Source organism: Dasypus novemcinctus, chromosome 13 (genome assembly GCF_030445035.2).
Source record: "Dasypus novemcinctus isolate mDasNov1 chromosome 13, mDasNov1.1.hap2, whole genome shotgun sequence".
NCBI lineage: Eukaryota > Metazoa > Chordata > Mammalia > Cingulata > Dasypodidae > Dasypus > Dasypus novemcinctus.
Genome location: NC_080685.1, coordinates 57,685,640 through 57,708,066, shown reverse-complemented (window position 1 = coordinate 57,708,066; position 22,427 = coordinate 57,685,640). Strand labels below are relative to the sequence as shown.

Here is a 22,427-nt window from a genome sequence, read left to right as displayed (position 1 = left end):
AATTCTTCTCATACTTTTCGAAAAAACTGAAAAGGAAGGAACTCTTTCAAACTCGTTCTATGAGAATAACGTTACCCTAACACCAAAGACAAATAAAGACACAAGAAAACTATGGGCCAGTTTCCCTAATGAATAGAGGTATAAAAATTCTCAATAAAACACTGTCTAACTGAATGCAGCAGCACATTAAAAGAATTATACACCATGACCATGTGGGATTTAGCCCAGAAATGCAAAAGTGATTCAACAAAAGAAAATCAATATAATATACCACATTAACAGAATTAAGGGGGAAAAATCACATGCTCTCAAATGAGACAGAAGGCCATTGGACAAATTCCAACACCCTTTCAAGTTAAAAAAAAAAAAACTCAGAAAAACAGCACTAGAAAGTGATTTCATTACATGCTAAAGGGCATTTATGAAAATCCACAGCTAGCATACTGAATGGTAAAAGACTGAAAGCCTCACTGAGATCATGAGCAAGATAGGGAAGCCGGTTCTCACCACTGCCATTGAACATTATACCGGAAGTCCTTGCCAGCAACTAGGCAAGAAAAAGAAACAAAAGCCATCCAAACTAGAAAAAAGAAAGTAGAAAAATTTCTATTCATAAGCAACATGATCCTTTATGTAGAAAATTCCACAGAAATCATAAGAAAACTACCAGAACTAAAAAACAAATTCAGCAAAGTGGCAGGCTACAAGATTAACACGCAAAAATCAATTGTGTTTCTATATACCAGCACAGAATATTCTGAAATAGAAATTAAAATAACAATCTCATACATAGTAGCTCCTAAAAAAAAATATTTAGAAGTAAATTTAACCAAGGAAGTAAAGGACTTGTATACTGACAAGTACTAAACATTGCTGAAAGAAATAAAAAAAACCTAAATAAATGGCAAGACAGGATGTCAACACTACCCAAAACTCAATACCTATAGGTAACCCAGGAGCCTTATCTGCAGAAATGGAAAAGCTGTTCTTCAAATTCATATGGAATCACAAAGGGTCCCAGACAGCTGTATTAGTCTGCTAAAGGGGTGCTGATACAAAGTACCACAAATCTGTTGGCTTTATAAAGGGTATTCATTTGGGGTAAAAGCTCACAGTCCCAAGGTAATAGAGAGTCCAACTCAAAGTATCATCATAGGTACTTTCTCACCAAAGTCAGCTGCCACTTTTTGAAGCAAGATGGTGGATGACTCTGCCTGGTCTCTTAGGGCTTCCTGTATCAGTCTCTGGCATAATGCTTGTTTCTTTCTGGGCCTTCTCAGCTGCTCAGCCCTTCTGTTCTCTTCAGTTGAAACTATCAGATGAATGGCTCATCTCTCCCTGGGGTCCCAGGATCAAAAGTGACAAAGCGCTCTCTCTCCTTGTGTCTTCTTGAGTGAGTACCCATTTTTATCAGCCTGCCAAGGGGGCGGGGATTCAACCTGTGTCAAGTCCTACTCATGTGGTCAAAACAGAAGTTCTAAATTGATTTTATCAGGTAAAGTTAAAACCTTTGAATAACACAAACAAAGGGTATCACACCCAGAGGAATAGATTAGTTTACAAATATAATCTTTCTCTTTTTTGGATTCATAAATAATCTCACACTGCCACAGGAGCCAAATCAATATTGCAAAGGAAGAACAAAATTTGAGTTCTCTCGTTCTTCAATTTCAAAACTTACTACAGGGGAGCGGATGTGGCTCAAGTGGTTGAGGTCCTGGATTCGGTTCCTGGTGCCTTCTAAAAACAAAAAAGCAAACAAAAACAAAAAACAACTCGGAAGTTGATGTGGCTCAATGGTTGAGCACCAGCTTCCCACATATAAGGTCCCAGGTTCCCACAGTAATCAAAACAGTGTGGGACTGCCTTGAAGACAGATATACAGACCAACATAAGAGAACTGAAAGTTCAGAAAATAAACCCACACATTTATGATTTTTGACAAGGGTGCCAAGTACATTATTTGGGGAAAGTATAGTTGCTTCACCAAGCAATGTAGGAAAAACTGGATATCTACTTGCAACATACTGAAGGTGGACCCCTAACTCAAACCATATAATAAAATAACTCTAAATGATCTAGGGCCTAAACACAAGAGCTAATACCATAAAACTCCTAACATAGGGGTGAAACTTCATACCCTGGGATGTGGTTGTAATTTCTTAGATATGACACCAAAAGCATAAGGAACAAAAGAATAGATAAAATGGATTTGCTAAAATTAAAAATATTTGTATGTTAAATCAAGCCACAAGAAAGTGAAAAGACAACCTACAGAATAGGAGAAAATACTTGTGAACCATATATCTGATAAAGGTTTAATATCCAGAATATATAAAGAACGGCTACAACTCCAGCAAAGGACAACCCAATTAAAAAAATGGGAAAGGGACTTGAACAGACATTTCTTTAAAGATACATAAATGGCCAGGAAGCACATGAAAAGATGCTCAACATCGTGGGTCATCAAGTGTAGTAGTTTGATATTATTGATGAATTCCAAAAAGAAATATTGGATTATGTTTGTAAACTGGTTTTTCCCTCTGGGCATATGAGATTATATTGGATTCAGAAGTTTACTTGATTACTTAATTAGTAAATCTCTTGTGTCAGTAGGGTGTTGAGTATCTGCCCCTTGGTAGGTGGACTCTCAGATAAAAGGCATGGCAAAGGACAGAGTTGAGCGTTTTGTTTTTGGAGTTTTGATGCTGGAGTTTGATGCTGAAGCCTTAAGCTGGAGCTCACAGATTAAAGAAAAGCAAGCCCCAAGAAGGGAGGAACCTGGGAAGCCTGAACCCTCGCAGACATTGGCAGCCATCTTGTTCCAACATGTGGCAACAGACTTTGGTGAGGAAAGTAATTTATGTTTTACGACCTGGTATCTGTAAGCTCCTACCCCAAACAAATACCCTTTATAAAAACCAACCAATTTCTGGCAATTTGCATCAGCACCCCTTTGGCTGATGAATACATCAGGTTAAATGCAAATTAAAATCACAATGAGATTATTATCTTACACTCATGAGAATGGTAGCTATTTTTAAGAAAAAGAAGAAAAGAATTGCTGGCAAGAATGCAGAGAAAGTAGAAACCTTTATCACTGTCGGTGGCAACTGTAGAATGGTGGTGCAGCCACTGTGGAAATCAGCCTGGCGATTTCTTAGAAAATTGAAAACAGAATTACCATATAATCCAGCAATCTTACTTGGTATATACCCCAAACAAATGTTGGGATGAATTAGATTATTCACACAACAATGTTCATTGCAGCATTATTCATAACAGCCAGAAGGTGAAAGCAACCTAAGGGTTCACCAACAGCTGAAGGGATAAACAAAATGTGATACATACATTCAATGGAACATTAGTCAGCTGTAAAAAGGATAAGGAAATGGTGGGGATAGGGGATGGGGAGCTAATGCTTAAATGGTATAGGCCTGCTGTTTGGCATGGGGGAGAACTTTTGGTAATGGATAGTGGTGATGACAGCACAACACTGTGAATGTAATTAATCCCACTGAATAAAGACAAAAAAATTCTAATACATGCTATAATATGGACGGATGAACCCTGACCACATCATGATGAGTAAAAATAAGCCAGACATAAAATGACAAATATTATGTGATTTCACTTACACGAAGGACCTAGAAGACGTAAACTTAATAGAGACAGGAGTTTATAAGTTACCAGGGGCAGGAAGAGAGGGTGATAGCTTAATGGGTAATCTTGTGAATGTAACTAAAACTACTAAATGTGAATGTGGTTAAAATGGGAAATTATGAGTTGCATATCTGTTATTATAAGTTAAAAAAAAGTTAAAAATAATTTGCCCCAAAACTGGTTTCAAGGAAAAAAAAAAAAAAAAAGCAACTGTGGGGCAGTAAGCGCTGTAATAACAAATTAACAGTGGTTGGCTATAGATGAAGGAACTACAAATAATTTTTTCTGTCTTTATAATCATTGTAATTACAGTTTCAGTAACCATGTTATTATGTTTCCTCCCATCACCAGGAAACGGCAGAAAGACTGCTTATTGGGAAAAGGGAAGGACAGTTAAAAGCCTTGTCTTGTGTGAGAGAAGTCACAATTCATAGAAACGTCCAAATTTGTCCATGCTGCTTCAGCCAATGGGCAAGTGAAGATTCTTAGGGGTTCTTCAGCACCAGCCACGGAAACCATTAGGGCAAAATGTTGAAGCCAGAGATGGAGAGGGAGCTGTCATTGTATATAACAACTGACTGAGAGCTGTTTTCAACCACCTACAGCCACTAAGTAGAACTCATTTCTAGAGCCAACGAGCTAGAGCCTTTTAACATCGTAGTATTCTTTTAAAAAATATCTTTCAGAGTTGAATGGGCCATGAGAGGACTTTAAGCAGTAAAATCAATTAGCACTATGGGAGAACAAGGGAATGAAATGAAGGAGAAAAAAGGGAAAAGGAGCATGTATAGGTTTCTGACTTGTATTATAGATGGACAGACGATACGAATCACTTAGACAGGGAATCTTAAAAAACAGAACAAATCCAAGCAAACTTTTTTTTCCTACATAATTATGTTCCAAAGCAGTTTTCTAAATTATTGGTGAACTTTCCTTTAATATTAAATTCTTTTCATTAATAAATATGCTTTCCCTTTCTTCCCTATCATACAAAAAAACTAAGCAAAGAAATAGCAAAATACATCTGTTGCTGCGATTGATGCCTAACATACTGCTATTGTTTTTTTTTTCTTTTTATTTATTTATTTATTTATTTAATTTCCCCCCCTCCCCTGGTTGTCTGTTCTTGGTGTCTATTTGCTGCATCTTGTTTCTTTGTCCGCTTCTGTTGTCGTCAGCGGCACGGGAAGTGTGGGCGGCACCATTCCTGGGCAGGCTGCTCTTTCTTTTCACGCTGGGCGGCTTTCCTCACGGGCGCACTCCTTGCCCCACGTGGGGGACACCCTTGCGCACATCAGCACTGCACGTGGGCCAGCTCCACACGGGTCAAGGAGGCCCGGGGTTTGAACCGCGGACCTCCCATATGGTAGACGGACGCCCCAACCACTGGGCCAAAGTCCGTTTCCCTGTTTTTTTTTAATGTAAATCTAAATACATACACACATATAATTTGAATTTTTGGAAACTTTAGCTGTGTTGTCAACTTTGGAGAAAGCATCCCAGTTATACTGTCTTGAGTTGGCACTGTAACAGAAATTAACGTCCATATTTCTCTAGAAATGTTAAACTTAATTTTTCCCATTTGTATGGTGGTTACACAATGTATTAAATAGGTATGGTCTTATCTATATGGGTTTAATTACAGAAACTAATAAAGTATTCTCTAAATAATGGGGAAAAAAAAAGTTAAGGCAGAAGAGGATTGTGGTTAAAATGATACAACAGGAAGCTCCAGGAATCAGTCCCTCTACCAGAACTATTCAACAGGCAGAAACTGTCTGAATCAACTATTTCTAAACTCCAGAAACCAGGAGAACACTCTGCAGCATCCAGGGGAGAAAAGGAGAGACTGGTAAACTGTGGTAACTACAAGCGATGTGCATTACCTGCAGGGCAGGCACCACAGCCCATCCCTATCTCATGGCTGGGAGTGGTGTGGTACTCAATCCCGGCCCCTGGTGCACGTATTGGTGCCAGGGTGGGACATAAACACCTATTTCCCCCAGACCCAGGGGTTTACAGTGTGATCACTGCTCACTGCTTTTGATTAGCTACTTCAGAATCTAGAATACAGGCTACCAGGAGCTGGGGTGGGGGGTGGGGGGGAATAGGGAACTAATACTTATATTGTACAGTTTCTATTTAGGATGATGGAAACTTTTGATAATGGATGGAGTGATGCTAACACAATACTGTGAATGTAATTAACAGCACTGAATTATAAATTTGAATGTGGTTAAAAGGGGAAATTTTAGGCTGTATATATGTTACTACAATAAAATTTAAAAAACATAAGGCAAATAGTTTCCATAGTAAAATAAAAAGCTTCAAGAATTTTTCTTTTTCCCCAAGTACATCTGACATGTACTGTATATAGCAAATACTATAGACAAGCAGACATATTTCTGAGACAATAACAGGATTTCTTATAGTTGCCCTTTCTTTCCAAGAAGCCAAGAGCAACTTTAGGTAGAACAAGTGTAGCTTGTTAAGCGTGAAAGACTTTAGAATATAGAATTTCATAACCTGGTAAGAATTAGTGGGTCCCACTTGGGGAATTAATCAACAATAGAAGATAGTTTATTTTAATGAGTTCCAGGTAACTCAGAAATTGCTTCCATTATAGAAAACAGACTTGCATGGCTCAACACCAACCTGGATTTAAAGTTACCATACCACATGGCTAGATTCAGCATCTTATTCTTCAGAGTTCAAATTTAGTACTTCTTTCAGAAAATGTGAATAAATCATCACCTGAATTAAAGTTACATATGGATATATACACATAAAAATGAACTTTGATTTAAATAGTTCTGGTGCAACTTAACTAAAGATCTTATGAACAATTTTATATAATTCAAGTAGAGACTTAACATTGGTAAAATGGACAGAAACATGAAAATAAATTTACTGCTTATATATTCCATCATAACCACTACCATTTGATTCTTTAACAAAGATATTATTCCAAGTACATAATTAGGTAGACAACATTTTATGCTAATAAATGAGAACAATAAATCAGACTAATATCATGGCTTAAATAATCTTTTATTAAATTTATCAACTGCAAGAATTTGGGCACAATAAATAACCTATAAAACTATTTTGGAAAACATGACTTATTTAATAAATTTTAAAATGTTTGTGATCTACAGCCCAGTAATTCTATGCATAGAAAATTTCTTACAGTGAAGGAAACATAAATAAGAATTTTCATATACTTGAAAGTGGCAAAAATGGGAAATTTTATGTTGTATATATGTTATTACAATAAAATCTTTTTGTTTAAACTACTCATTCACTGTAATGTCCAGCAACAGGAGAGCAAGTAAATAAATCATAAACTAAAATACCAAATAGCTAGAGAAATTAATGCACAAGAATGCATACATTATAATATATATGCATATATGTTAGTCATCAAAGTTGAACATAAAAAGCAAGCTTAAGTAAAAAACAATAGAATACCATTTATATAAAAATGTAAAACCTGCAATGCACATATTGTTTATGGAGTCATATACTTAGAGAAAAAATTAAGCAAATGCACAGTAATGATATAAATTAATATTAGACAGTGTTTACCTTGGTGGGAGGAGCGAAGAGAGGAAAGTGTGGGAACTTCAGCAGTACTGGTTAAGTACAGGGATTTTACCTTATTATTCTTTGTCTTTTTTCTTTTTTAGGTAAAATGTATGCAATATAAAATTTGCCATTATAACCACTTTTAAAGGTACAAGTCAGTGGCTCCCTATGCCTTTTTGCATATCTTATATATTTCATAATAAATTAGAAAACATTTTTCTGTCAGATGACAAAGTCTTGTTTATGCTGCCAGATTTAAAGAGTCTTGATGATTTCTTGTGACTGAAACATAAGAACATGTCGGTGCTCTATCATTTCGTTTTTTTTTTAAGAGTTGCTGCTGTCAACTTTTTAAAACATTCTCATTGAACAAATATTTAATATTTACCTAACACTATGTTCATTCTTTCACCCTAAATCTTGAGCTCCCATTACATGCCAGATAAAATAATAAGCAAAAAATTCTCAGTCTCTGCCCTCATGTAGCTTAACCAACTGGAAGAGCATCCATCAAACCATAAGCACATGACTAACGTTTTACACCCTTTACCCCCTCCTTAAAAATACTTCCTCCTGTGTGGTGAGCTGGCCCATATGCTGTGCTGCCATTCGCAAGGAGTGCTGTGCCACGCAGGGGCGCCCCTGCGTAGGGGTGTTCCACGCACAAGAAGTGCGCCCCATAAGGAGAGCCGCCCCACATGAAAAAGGCTCAGCCTGCCCAGGAGTGGCACCACACACACGGTGAGCTGACGCAGCAAGATGATGCAACAAAAAAGAAATGCAGATTCCCAGTGCCGCCTGATAATGCAAGCGGACGCACAAGTATACAAAGCGAATGGACACAGAGAGCAGACAATGGGGCGGGGTGGGAGGGGAGGCTAGAGAAATAAATCTTTAAAAAAATAAAAATACTTCACTTGACATCCTACCCCGGTTTTCCTCCTAAATAACTGACTGCTACTTCTCAGTCTCCTTTGCTCAGTTCTCCATCTCTCTAATCAGGACGCTTTTTTCTCTATCTATATTGGTTCTCTTGGTAATCTCATCCACACTTTAAATACCATTTCTACACTGATATCTTCCAAACTGTTACTTCTTGTCCAGGTCAAGAAAGGCCACTCTGCTCAAATCTCTCCTATGGCCCCCCACCTTTTTCAAAGTCATGGTCTTCCAGACCTCACACCATTTAGTCCTCACCCTACCACTCATTTTCTAATATACTCCGTCCCCTGCCCACTCCTTTGTATAGCTCACTGGCCTTTTCCCCTGCTAATTCCTCATCTGAACACTCTTACCCCAAACACCCATGTGGCAATCGCTTTCTCACCTTCTTCAGGGTTTTGCTCAGATGTCACCTTCTCAGTAAATCGTTCCCAGAACATGCTATCTAAAATCACAACTCATACTGCCCTCACTCCCTATCGCTCTTTTTTTTCCATGATATTTGTCTAGCTCACCTCACTCAAAGGTAAGCTCCATGAGGGCAGGAATTTTTAGTCTGTTAGTTCACTGGTGTATCTCCGCCAACTGTAACTACTTTGTATTTGGTAGACACTCAGTAAATATGTGCTGAATCACAACAAAGGTAAACTTGCAAATGACAAGACCAGTGTATTAGTACAGAATGCTAGGACAGCTTGCAGGGAGACAGGAAAGGCTTACTTGAGAAATCACACTTGAACTGAAGGATAAGTAGGAGTTAACTAGGATGTGCACAAACTTACTGGTGAGGGGTACTATAAAAAGGCCAGTGCAGCCAGACTAGGAAGAGGTGAAAAAGGGGTATGATTGGATTGGAGAAGGCAGGAACAGGCAAAACTATCAAAAGATTTGTAGACCACATTAGGATGTTTTGGCTTTATCCTCAAAGCAACAGCAAGCCTGCAGTGTTTAAAGCAGGAAGTTTTTCTGTTTGTTTGTTTTATCAGATTTGAATGTTGTATAGATTACCAGGGCTGTACTGCAGAGAATGGTTTGGAGGGGACAACGTGGATGCAGGTAGATAAGAGGCTACTGCAGTACTTCAGTTGAGAGAAGATGAATATCTTGGATTAGGGTGTTGGGAGTAGAAATATAAAGGATAAATAGGATAGGTAGAAAGCTTTTTTAAAAAAATCAATGGAAGTGTGTTGAATTAGACGTATAAAGTGTATGCAGTCAAAGGAATTTTAAGGTAGATTTCTACATTTCAAAAAGTAGTGTTAGGGAACGGATGTGGCTCAAGCAGTTGAGTGCCTGCCTCCCACATGGAAGGCCTGGATTCCATTCCCTGTGACTCCTGAAAAAACAAACAACAAGTAAAACAAACAAAAGAAACAACTCAGGAAACCAATGTAGCTCAGAGCCTGAGTACTGACTTCCCACACAGGTCACAGGTTCAATCCCCAGCACCCATTACTTTAAAAAAAAAAAAAAAAGGAGTGTTAGATGCCCTACGGGGATAAAAAAAATTAGACCCAGTCTATGTCCTCAGGTAGTTACCTAGATCTTCAATGTCCAAGTCACTAACTACAAATGGCTACTGATCACCTGAAATGTGCCTACTCCAAATGAAGATGGGTTGTGAATGTTAAACTAGATTCCAAAGTCTTACTACAGGTAAAAGGAATATAACATCTCAATAATTTTTAGTGATTACAAGTAATAGTTTGGATGTAGTGGATTAAACAAAAATATTAAAATTAACTTTTACTTTTTTGTTTCTTTTTACTTTCTAGTGTGACTACTAGAAAATTTAAAGTTACATAAGTAGCTCACATGGTATTTCTATTGCACAGTGCTGATATAATATAGTGATACAATCATTGCAGTTTATTCAAAAGGAAAAAATGTCTAAGGAGAAAATCACTAAATTTCAAGACAAAAAAATTTAATTTTTGTAAGAATTTAGTTTGTTTTGTTTTGATCAGGGAGGTAAGGAAATTAGTATTTCAGTTTTTTGCCATATAAACACAAAAACCATTTGTTGTTTTATTGTTAGAACAGACTATTTCTCTTCTAATTGCTAATGGTTCTCTTCAGAGAGTGTGGTATAGGTGAAAAGTCAGGAAAAAACAGAATTGTGAGAATGACAGGGACTCAGATCATTTAGGCTCACACCTTCATTTTATAGGTTAACAAACCTGAGATACTAAGACATTAAGTACCTTACTCAAAAATTACAGAATGCTGTTTTGTATCATGTAAGTCACAGAGGCTTTCTCTAACTGGTTTAGTAGTTATAAACAGCAATCAGGGCCACTCTAGAATTGTACATATCACAACAAATACAGTGTATTTTGTTCCCCAAAGAACTAAAATAGTATTTTTCCTATGGTATTAAATATTGAAATTATCACTGAGTTTGTTTGTATTTATATTCTTACATGATAGAGTGAAGGAGGAATCCTTTTTTAGAGTCTAAAACCCAGTTCTAACACATAGCTGTGTATCAAGGACAACTGTCACTCTGACTCCCTATCAGTAAAATGGAGATACCACTATACCTGGGTTGTAAAGACCACAGGAACCCTACACACTCGCATAGCATAGTACACATCTTATAGAGGAGATGTGCATAATAAACACTAGTCCCCTTATTCTCAGCAAAAGCATAAAAAATGCCTTCATGATCCCTCTTCTTCCAACCTGTCAGCACATACTCTAATATTAAAGTCACAAGTTAAAGGTATGGGGGGAATGAATACTGGAGTAAAACCCAGTTTCTAATTTCTATACTACCTTTAAATTTTTCCAAGCCACAGGCAAATCATTCCACCTCTCTAAGTCTCCCTTCAGTGAAGTCATAAATGCTGAGTCAACCAAGATGATTCAAATAGTCCCATTTATAATTTAATGATCTGAAGCTACGAATGCCACACTGTTTTCTGAGATCTGAATACTACACAGACAAGTTACATCAAAAGTTTTAAACACTTAAAAATTAGCAAGAAGTATAAATTGATACTTCTAAAACTTCTTAATTTGGGATATTATATATAAAAGGCAAGTTCTTAAAACTACTCACATCTGGTTGAATAGCTTTAAATACTGGAACATCCATTAGTGTTATCTGACCCTGAAATAAAAATAGAAAATTCCTTCTTTGGCATTCCATGATGTACCATATATTCCAAATTAAAATTATATTCTGTACCAAATTATGGATGAATACACAAGTCATCAATAGAACACACTAAATTTTATAAGATGCTTACAAAAAATGAAAATTTAGCCTTTGTTCCATTGCTTCTAATTATCCCATGCCCATTCATATTTTCTTATGAGATGAATAAAGTTGGAAAATTTTAAAAATTAAAATTTGGATAGCCACACATTAAATCAAAATCAAAAACAAAAATCAGATCTATTGGTTTATGGAACACTGTTCTTATTAATGACTATTGAATCATATTTCTTCAAACAGTAACATAAAAGCTGATATTGATAAAAAGGTATTCTTCCTAATTTATGAAAAGTAATGAGACTACACTAGTAGTAGTACATTATATCTAAAGACCTAAGTGGCTATGGACCTATCTCATCTATGGCTATAGATGTAAAACAAAACCCAGCAATATATTAAAGAATAATACACCGATGGCCAAGGATAATTTATTCCTGTAAAGCACAACTGGCTCCATATCAGGAAATCATTATATTCCATTAAAAAATTCAAAGAGAAAGAGAACATAAACAAATAAATGTTTATTTCACAGTCAAGATATAAAAGTTTTCTAGGTATCTTTCCTGATATCGTTATAACATCTTCATGTTTAATTTTTCAATTTACTAAAGAGTAAAAATAACCTCTCAAATATGTTGATGAAAGTACAGTTGGCTTGGGAGGTGGTATAAGTAGGATGAAAGTAATTACAATTAGGATAAATACTTACTTATTGTTACTTACCAATTTAAGGTAAGTAAAGCTGTCCTAAAAATATCTACAGCTCCTCACTTTCCCCACTTCATTCTTCTGTGCTCACTCCATCGTTGTGCTTCTCCCCATAAATTCCCATATCCAACTCTTTTTTTTTTTTAACCAACTCCTCCATGGGGCCTAAAATTCTAAATCTACAGCATCAACATGTAAATTATGAGCAAAAACTGGAAGAGAGAGGTAGTAAGCTTACCGCATATTCTTCTGGTGTAACCTTAAGAACATCAAATACCACAGCATCAAAGCTCTTCTTCAATTCAGAACCTTTGTCACTTAATGATTCAGAGCTGCTACTTTTCTGTCAAATTGAAGAAAAAGCAGCCATTTTAATATCTCATAGTTAATGTCATAGAAACCAGATCAGTACTAAAAACTGAGGAAATTAAGAACAGTGGGTTATAATATTACACAAACACCACAAAAAACCGAGCAGGATATATTGCTTAGTTGGAAGAGTATTAGACAAAGGGTAGGAAATCTGAAATTTTGCATCTACTTTAGATTAAGTAAGTCATTTTTTGTGTGTATAAGTTTCCTCTTCCTGGCATCCTATCATTTCCTATAGAGATAAAATATTTCAACAAGTTTAGTGATTCTCAAATGTAAAGGGAAGCAAAAGAGAAGTATATACAACTATCTAAAAAAATTTAAACCCATTTTTATTAGGAAAAGACAAAATTATTTTGAAAACCTAAACCAATCACATGAAAACATTCAGAGCAACTCCATTAATTCTAGAGTTGTATAATCCATTCTTATTTGTTGAGTGATATCTGTCAGTGATATTATAATTGATACTGCTCTTCCTACTACATTACAAATTGTTTTCTGCTTAAGATTACTGGTTTAAGTTGTTGTTTTGTTTTTTTGGTTTTGTTTTTTGTGTTTTTTTTCTTTGGTTACTGGGGCTGGGAATTGAACCCTGGACCTTGTATGTGGAAAGTTGGCACTCAACCACTGATCCACATCGGCTCCCCTGAGCTAGTTTTTTGGCTTGCTTGCTTGTTGTTTGTGGTTTTTTTTTTTTTGTTATTAAGGAGGAACTGGGAACTGAACCTGGGAACTTCCATGTGGGAAGCAGGCGCTCAACTGCTCGAGCCACATCTCCTCCCTACTGGTTTAAATTTGAATTTGTTATTGCTACATGTTGAACAAAAAGGGGCTTTTGGCCCTGAAACTCTTATACCTGTAAAATATTCTATTTCTTTTGTTACACAAGAAAAAAAATGTATTCTTTATCAGTTGGCTAATTTCAGAAGATCATCATTGATTGCCTCATATAAAGTCACAGTTATAAGCACAAAAATTAACCAACATTCCAATTATCAGGGTATAGGTCAAACCACCAGTTGCCATATATCAGTTCTGAGTACCTGTCATTATGCTTTAATTTTTCTCCTTGTAACAGTAGCAACAAAATATCTAGTATGGGTTCATAATCATGACAAAGTTAAGGGATCCAATTCACTAAATATCCTTAACCCACTGTCCCAATGACTCTTTCAATTTGAATGTTTTAATCAAAATTAAGTATACAGGCAACAGAAAAGATCATGACTTTTTAAATGAAGTGTCATTTTCTACCACATCTGGCATTGTTTAATACTAGAATATCATGAGGAATCTGCAAAGACAGGTTAAGATTCATCTGAAATGGTCCTTGTAATTGTAAGAATAAACTAAAATGAATATATCCTGTGAAACAGCTTAGAGAGGAAACAATAGATACTTACGAATATTTCTTTAAAGATTTATTTTTTACTTATTCCCCTCCCCCAAGTTGTCTGCTCTGTTTCCATTCACTGTGTGTTCTTCTGTGTCCACTTGTATTCTTGTCAGTGGCACAGGGAATCTGTGTCTTTTTGTTGCGTTATCTTGCTGCATCAGCTCTCCATGTGTGCAGCGCCACTCCTGGGCAGGCTGAACTTTTTTCGCACTTGGCGGCTCTCCTTGAGGGGCATACTCCTTGCGCGTAGGGCTCCCCTACATGGGGGACACCCCTGCATGGCATGGCACTCCTTGCACACATCAGCACTGCACATGGGCTAGCTCATCTCACGGGTCAGGAGGCCCCAGGTTTGAACCCTGGGCTTCCCATGTGGTAGGCGGATGCTTTATCCGTTGAGCCAAATCCGCTTCCCATGAATATTTCTTTGTGAGTCTACAACAAAGCACATATGCTTAAAAGCCCAAAATCTAGGGCCAGACTGCTTGGGTTCAAATTCAGACTCTATCATTTATTAGCTTTGTAACCTCGGATAAGTTAACTTTTCTGTGGCTTAGTTTGCTGGTCTATAAAAGGGGTAATAATTGTACCTGTCTCAAAAGGTCATTGAGAGGATTAAATAAGTTAATAAATAAATGTCAACAAATTTAAGATATCACTGTGGGAAGCGGATATAGCTCAACTGATAGAGTGTCCGCCTACCACATGGGAGGTCCAGAGTTCAAACCCAGGGCCTCCTGACCCATGTGGTGAGCTGGCCCATGTGCAGTGCTACTGCACACAAGGAGTGTCGTGCCACGCAGGGGTGTCCCCCGCGTAGGGGAGTCCCACATACAAGGAGTGTGCCCCGCAGGGAGGGCCGCCCTGTGCGAAAAAAGCACAGCACGCCCAGGAGTGGCGCCGCACAGATGGAGAGCTGATGTAGCAAGATAATGCAACAAAAAGAGACACAGATTCCCAGTACCACCGAGCATGCAAGCGGACATAAAGAACACACAGCAAATGGACACGAGAGGAGACAACGGGAGGGGGAGAGAAATAAAAATGAACCTTTAAAAAAAAAAAGATGTCATTGTGTGCAAGGTGCCTAATATCAATATGTTATGTGTCTCTAAGATAAGATAAAGCAGCAACAGCAAGACATATCCTGATTGCAGAGATGTAAAAATGTGAAAAATAAAAATGTTGGGTCAATTAAATATAGTAGTTGTAAAGTGCTTAGAATGGTGCCTGGCATTTAAGTTATATAAGCTTTCATGAAATAAAAATGAAACGCATTTTAGTGCCCAACTGTTGATTTAGCTAACTATATCAACCTCAAACTATGCAAAAATTCATTTAAACTTCTTTTGAAATTAAACAAAATATTTTTTTACACAATGTTATCAAGATGTTTTTTCAAGCCCTGGTAACCATCAACTAAAGCTAGTATAACGTAATGAAAATACTATGATGCATGTAGACTGGGGAAAGAAAGAAACTGGTGTAGAAATTAATGCTGAGATCGAGGGAAAAAATATTTTTGAGGGATGCAGTAAGACAAATTTGGAAACTCATATTATGCTCAAATTCCTAATATTTCTATTGAATTGGAAGAAATTGGTGTTTTCAAAACATACATTACAGAAGGATTGGCTGCATTGGTTTTTTTAATTCTACCCTGATATTCTTGTTATCAAGGAAATCTGACGCTTTAAAATAGAGCTCTAATGGCAGCTAACATCATACTTAATCTTGAAAACAAAAAGCTTTCTGCCTAAGATCAATTACAAAGATGTCTGCTTTTGCCCATGCAATACTGTCCTAAAGGTTCAGGCCAGGGCAATTAGGCAAAATTAAGTAAGAATAAGGGAAAAAAGTCACCCATATTAGGAAAGAACTAAAACTACCTCTATTAGCAGAACACATGATTTCATACACAGAAAATGCCAAGGAATCCACAAACACAAAGAAATTATTACAACTAATAAGTGAGATTCATCAAGGCTGTAGGATATAAGATCAATACACAAAAATCAACTGCATACAATATATATACACACACATGCTTTTCATCAGCAATCAGAAAATAAAACTAAGGTCAGCTGATTTTCAAAAAATTCAAGACAATTCAATGGGGAAAGAATTATTCAACAAGCAGTACTGGGACAACTAAATATTGACATGCAAAAGAATAAAGTTGGACCCCTTCACCCCATACCATATGCAAACATTAACTCAACATGGATCACAGATCTAAACTAGGACCAAAAACTTTAAAATACTTAGAAGAAAACATAGGAGTAAATGCCCATTGACTGATGAATGGATAAACCAAACACGGCATATTCATGCAAAGGAATATTATTCAGTTATAAAAAAAAGTAGGAAGTACTGACAGATGCCACAACACAGATGAATCTTAAAAACACTCTGAGGAAAGTCAGTTACAAAAGGTCACATAGTGAATGTTTCCATTTATATGAAATATCCAGGATAAGCAAATCCATAGAGACGGGAAGGAGATCAGCGGTTGCCACACCTTGAGGGGAAAGTGAATGGTGAGTGACTGCTATAAGGCTTAAGATTTCTTTTGGGGATCATGAGATAATTCTAAAATTGGACTGTGGTGATGGCTCCATACCCTGTGAGTTTACTAAAAAACACTGAATTGTATACTTAAATGAATTTAGTAGTATGTGGATGCTTTAAAAAAGCTGTTAAAAAATAAAAATACTTCAAGCACTTATAAACTTTTGCTATGGAGTTAAAAATTCTCTTTTTTTGTCAAATTCATAACACTCTCGGGAAAATAGTTCTTTAACATTATTATTTCAAGGAAAAATGTGTGTTATCCGGTGTGTCTACATACAATAAATTCAGGCAATGTTTCCCTAACACTGTGCTAAAAAAAAATCTCTTTGGAACCTCACATCTCTTTTCTCACTATATTCCTTTCTAGAAAATCTTCAAAAGGTGCTTTTACAACTCAAATTTGGCTCAATTTCTAAACATAACTTGCAAATAACCACTTAATGAATTTCTGGGTAAAATTCATTTCATTTATATTGTCTCCCAAAATAAGTTATGAGGCTCTCTACATATCAGTTTTCTCTATTTTCATTGATATTTTCAAAGATAATGTCTGGGGATTTGTAGCAATGACAACAAAGCAGCACAAAGGTACAGGCTTTAAAAGCAATCTACAGGGAAGCAGGTGTAGCTCAGTAGTTGAGCACCTACTTCCCATGTATGAGGTACCAGGTTCAATCCCCAGTACCTCCTAAAAAAAAAGTGATCTACAATTGTGCTCCATTTTCCCCTGCTACCAAGGACCAAAGGCTTGTGATAAACAAGCAAGACAAACATTCATACTAAAACCATATAATTAACGTATTTTAAATTAAAAGGTCATCAAATATAGCCTTTGTTTTTATTCGCCATACTTGAGATTTTAAATAGCATTATAAGAAGGCACAGATATTTTTACTTATCAGAAAGGGGCAGAGATTGTCAAAAGGTTGAAGACCACTGGGCTACGTGATCTCATAAAGCCCAGGTATTCTAAAATGGTATTATTCTGTGTTTCATTAACTAAGTTTACCATTTTTTCAAAGTTGAAGCTCATTTTGCCTCTAATATAAATGAATGGCATTAAGTTTCATCAACTTTTCCTAAAATATCAGCAAAGTGCAGAACTAAATTTCAACCGTATCTATACTCTGGGCACCAAAATAAAACTGTTATCAAAAAGTCCCATGGTCATTTTAATGACCATATTTTTTCATAGAAATACCAGTTTCCTAAGTAATTATGACAGATTATAACGTCTACACTACATGGTTAAATCATAAAAATAATGCCAGAGATATTTACTAACAATATATTTTTTTAAGGTTTATATCTCTCCCTCCCCCCGCCCTTGTCTGCTCTCTGTGTCCATTCGCTGTGTGTTCTTCTGTGACCACTTGTATTTCTTGTCAGCGGCACCAGGAATCTGTCTCTCTTCTCGTTGAGTCATTTTGCTGCATCAGCTCTCCGAGTGTGCAGCACCACTCTTGGACAGACTGCACTTTTTTCGCATGCGGCGGCTCTCCTTGCGGGGCGCACTCCTTGCACATGGGGCTCCCCTACACAGGGGACAGCCCCGCATGGCATGGCACTCCTTGCATGCAGCAGCACTGCGCATGGGCCAGCTCACCACATGGGTCAGGAGGCCCTGGCTTTGAATCCTGCACCTCCCATATGGTAGGCAGATGCTTTGTCAGTTGAACCAAATTCGCTTCCCTTAACAATATTCTTATGTTTTCCTTTTAGGGATTACAAATTATTAAAAATTCTTGAAGTAAAGTATGGTAGATTGTTGAGGTTAGCCAGCCAAAATTCCAGGCTTGTAAATGGATTTTTTTTTGTTTTGCATTTTTTTTTTAGCTAAAATATTAATAAACTTTTTAGAGTAGTTTTTGGTTTACAAAAAATTGACCAGATAGTACATAGAGTTCTTCCCCTGGTCCTTCACTCCCACCCCCCAATTTCCTGTTTTTAACATCTTGCATTAGAGTCATACATTTGTAAAATTGATTACCCAATATTAATACATTATTAACTATCTATGTCCATAGTTTATATTACACTTCACCCTTGGTGTTGTACAGTTCTATGAGTTTTGACAAATGTATAATATCACATATCCACTCTTACAGCATCATACAGATTAGTTTCACTGCCCTAAAAATGTGCTTTGTTCTATTTATTCATCCTTCATCCCCACCCCCACCTGAAGCCTTGGCAACTGCTGATCTTTTTACTGTCTTGATAGTTTTGCCTTTTCTAAAATGTTACATAGTTAGAATCATGAAGCATGAAGCCTTTTCAGACTGGCTTCTTTCACTAAGCAGTATGCATTTGAGGTTCCTCCATGTCTTTCATGCCTTGATAGCTAATTTATTTTGTTCCTGAATAATGTTCCATTGTATGGATATACCACAGCTTGTTTATCCATTCACCTTTTGAAGAACATCTTGGTTACTTATATTTGGGGCAATTACCAATAAAGCTACTAAAATATTTGCATGTTTTTGTGAAAATGCAAATTTTCAACTTATTTGGATAAATACTTAGGAGTGAAATTGCTAAGTCATATAGGAAGATTGTATTAAACTTCTAAGAAACTACCTAACTGCTCCAATTCTATAACATTTTGCATTCCCATTAGCAATGAATAAGAGTTCCTGTTGCCCCACATCGTTTGCTGCTGCGAGGGTTTCTAAAAAACAATTTTACCAAAAAACTTTTACCCATTCTAATGGGTATTGCTATTGCCAGTTTTGGTTCTATTTAAATTAAAAAAAATTATTTGACCATTCTAATGGGTGTATTGTACCATCTCGTTTTAAACTGAAATTCCATAATGATATATGATGCTGGACATCTTTTCATATACTAATTTGACTTTCGTACATGCTCTTTTCAGAAGTACCTGTTCAGATTTTCTGTGCATTTCTTAAAACAAATCAATTTTATTGGTACATATTAATAAAGCATACAATTCATTCAAAGCGTCTGCCCATTTTTAATGGGTGGTTTATTTTCTTTTCCTGAAGTTTTTCTTACTGTTGAGTTTTAAGAATGGTTTGTATATTTTGGGTATAAGCCCTTTATCATATATGTATTTTGCAAATATGTTCTCCCAGTCTGTGACCCTTCTTGTCATTCTTTTAAGTGCCTTTTGTGTAACAATTTTTAATTTTAACTCTAATTCATTTCATAAGAGTTTCATAGTTTTCTCCATATAGATCCATACATATTTAAAAATTTATACGTTAAGTACTTCATTTTGGGGGATACTACTAGAAATGATAATGTGTTTTTAATTCCAAATCCCAATTGTTCACTGCTAGCAATTGATTTATGTGTATTGATCCTCCCAAAACTGTGCAACTTTTATTTCCTTTTCTTGTCATCTTGCCCTACTAGGACTTCCAGTACAACGCAGAATAAGAGAGATGAGAGGGGACATTCCTGATCTTAGGGGGCAAGCATCTTGTTTCTTACCATTAAGTATGATTTGGAGCTTTCAATTCCAGCCATGGAACAGCTCCCGAGGTGGCTTGTGCCTCCAGTGGAGGATGGGCACCAGCCTCCGCGGTGTGGAGCACTCTACTTACAAGTCTTCTCTGCAGATGGGCAGCCTCCTTCTTCCCTTCCTTCAAGGATGTTGCAGGATGTCCTTCTGGCCCCCCGAAGCCCCCAAACTGGTGCTTCAGCTAGCTCCAGAGAGCCTGGGTGTTTACTAACTGACCTGTAGCAGGAGCTGACTCTAGGAGCTACTTACTCCGCTGCCATCTTGCTATAATCTCCCCTCCCTTTACTTTTAATCAATCTGTATCTTTGTAATTAAAGTGTTTCTTATAAATAGTTGGGTCTTGTTTTTCCATTGACTCTATCAGTCTCTTAATTGGTATATTTAAACCATTCACATTTAATATCTACCATATTTTTAACTGTTTCCTATGTATTGTACTTGTTCTTATTTTTTTTTAATCTTCCCCTTTTACTGTCTCTCCACTTTGAGAATTCTATTCTATTCCATTTTCTCTCCTCTCTTAGTTTATCAAATATACCCTTTAAAAAAAATTTGGTGGTTTCCCTAAAGTTTGCAGTATACATTTACAACTAATCTAAGTTCACTGTCAAATAATATTATACTACATCAAGGGTAGAGAAGGAACCTTGTAAGAGTATTCTCAATTCCTCTACCTCTCATTCCTCTTAAAACTGCTGACATTCATTTTTTTATCAATAAGCTATAATCACTGAATAAGTTACTGCTCTTACTCTAACAATTATATATTAGATAAATTAAGGATAAGAAAAATAAAAGGTTTGATTTTACCTTCATTTATTCCTTTAAAAATGCTTGGCCTTTCTTTACGTCAAGTTTCTGATCTATACAATTTTATCTCTAAGGAACAACTTTCAGCATTTCTTTTTATTTATTTCTCCCCTCCCCTTCGTTTTGCGCTCAGTCTGCTCTCTGTGTCCATGCGGATGTGTGTTCCTCTCTGTCTGCTTGTCTTCTCTTTAGGTAGCACCGGCAAATGATCTTAGGACCTTCTGGAGTGGGAGAGAGGTGCTCAATCACTTGTACCACCTCACCTCACTAGTATGCTGCGTCTCTCATTGTCTCTCCTGTCTCTTTTTGTTGCACCTTGCTGCGCCAGCTCTCCATGCAGGCCAGCACTCCGAATGGGCCAGCTCACACATGGGTCAGTACTCCTGTGCAGGCCAGCCTGCCTTCCTCAGGAGGCCCCAGGAATCGAACCCTGGATCTCCCAGGCCCAACCACTTGAGCCACATCCCCTTCCCTTCAACATTTCTTGCAAGGGAGGTCTACCAGTGACCATTTCTCTGAATTTTTGTTTGGTTGAGGAACCTTTTACTTCTCCTTCATTTCTGAAAGATAATTTAGCTTAATACAAAATTCTAGATTAGTGGGGTTTTTTGTCAACACTTTACACATTTCACTCTTCTGCTTGCTTGCATTGTTTGTGAAGACAACGCCAATGTAATTCTTACCCCTGCTCCTCCATAAGTAAAGAGTTTTCTTTTCCTCTGGCTTCTCTGAAGATTTTCTGATTGTATTGGCTTTCTCCAAATTGATTATGATATCACTAGGTGTATATTTTTGGTGTATAATTATCCTGTTTTGGGTTCTCTGAGCTTCTTTGAGCTGTGGTTTGATGTCTGTCATTAATTTTAGAAAATTATCAGACATTACTACTATTTTTTTCTATTCCATTTTTTCTTCTCTTTCTGGCATTCCCATTACACATGCTACATCTTTTGTAACTTTCCAATAGTTCTTATATACATTGTTCCATTTGTGTGTGTGTGTGCTATCATTCTGGCTTTTATATGAAGGTGATGCTGGCCTCATAGAATGAGATAGAATGAGTTAGAGAGGGTTCTCTCCTCTTCAATTTTTGGAAGAGGTTGAACAGGATGGAGTTAAGTTTTCTTGGAATGTCTGGTGGTATTCACCTGTGAAGCCATCTGGTCCTGGGCGTTTTTCTTTGTTGGGAGGTTTTTCACTCATTTATGATTTTCTTTGTATCCTCTCTTTTTTGGTTAACCTAGCTAACTGTTCGTCAATTTTATTGGTCTTTTCAAAGAACCAACTTTTGGTTTTCATTCTCTCTAGAAATTTTTTGTTTTCTACTTCATTTACCTCTGCTGTAATCTTTGCTATTTCCTCCATTCTGTTTGTTTTGGGTTTAGTTTGTGTCTTCTTTTTCTAGGTGTTCAATTTTCAGGTTAGGTCTCTGATTTGAAGTCTTTCATCTTTTTAAATGTAAGCATTTAGAGCCATAAATTTCCCTCTCAGCACTGCCTTCGTTGCATCCTGTAAGTTTTTGTATGTTCCATTTTCATTTTCATTCACCTCAAGGTATTTCCACATTTCACATCTGATTTTCTCTTTAATCCCTTGGTTAAGAGTATATGAATGTACTTTTACTCGAACTGGGTGCTGGGGTTTAATGTATACCCAGG

At 36.7% G+C, this 22,427-nt stretch overlaps 1 protein-coding gene across 4 annotated transcripts in view; it reads right to left on the bottom strand.

The window, feature by feature from the left end:
• The window catches only part of RALGPS2 (Ral GEF with PH domain and SH3 binding motif 2), a 219,544-nt gene that overhangs the window by 131,938 nt on the left and 65,179 nt on the right, over positions 1-22,427 (bottom strand). For all 4 annotated transcript variants that reach the window (XM_058274797.1, XM_058274793.2, XM_058274799.2 and 1 more), the window contains exons 3-4: positions 12,363-12,467; positions 11,258-11,308 (exon numbers count right to left, since the gene is read on the bottom strand). In XM_058274797.1, coding sequence (XP_058130780.1) covers positions 11,258-11,308; positions 12,363-12,467 — 156 coding nt within the window. The remainder of the gene's footprint in view (positions 1-11,257; positions 11,309-12,362; positions 12,468-22,427) is intronic.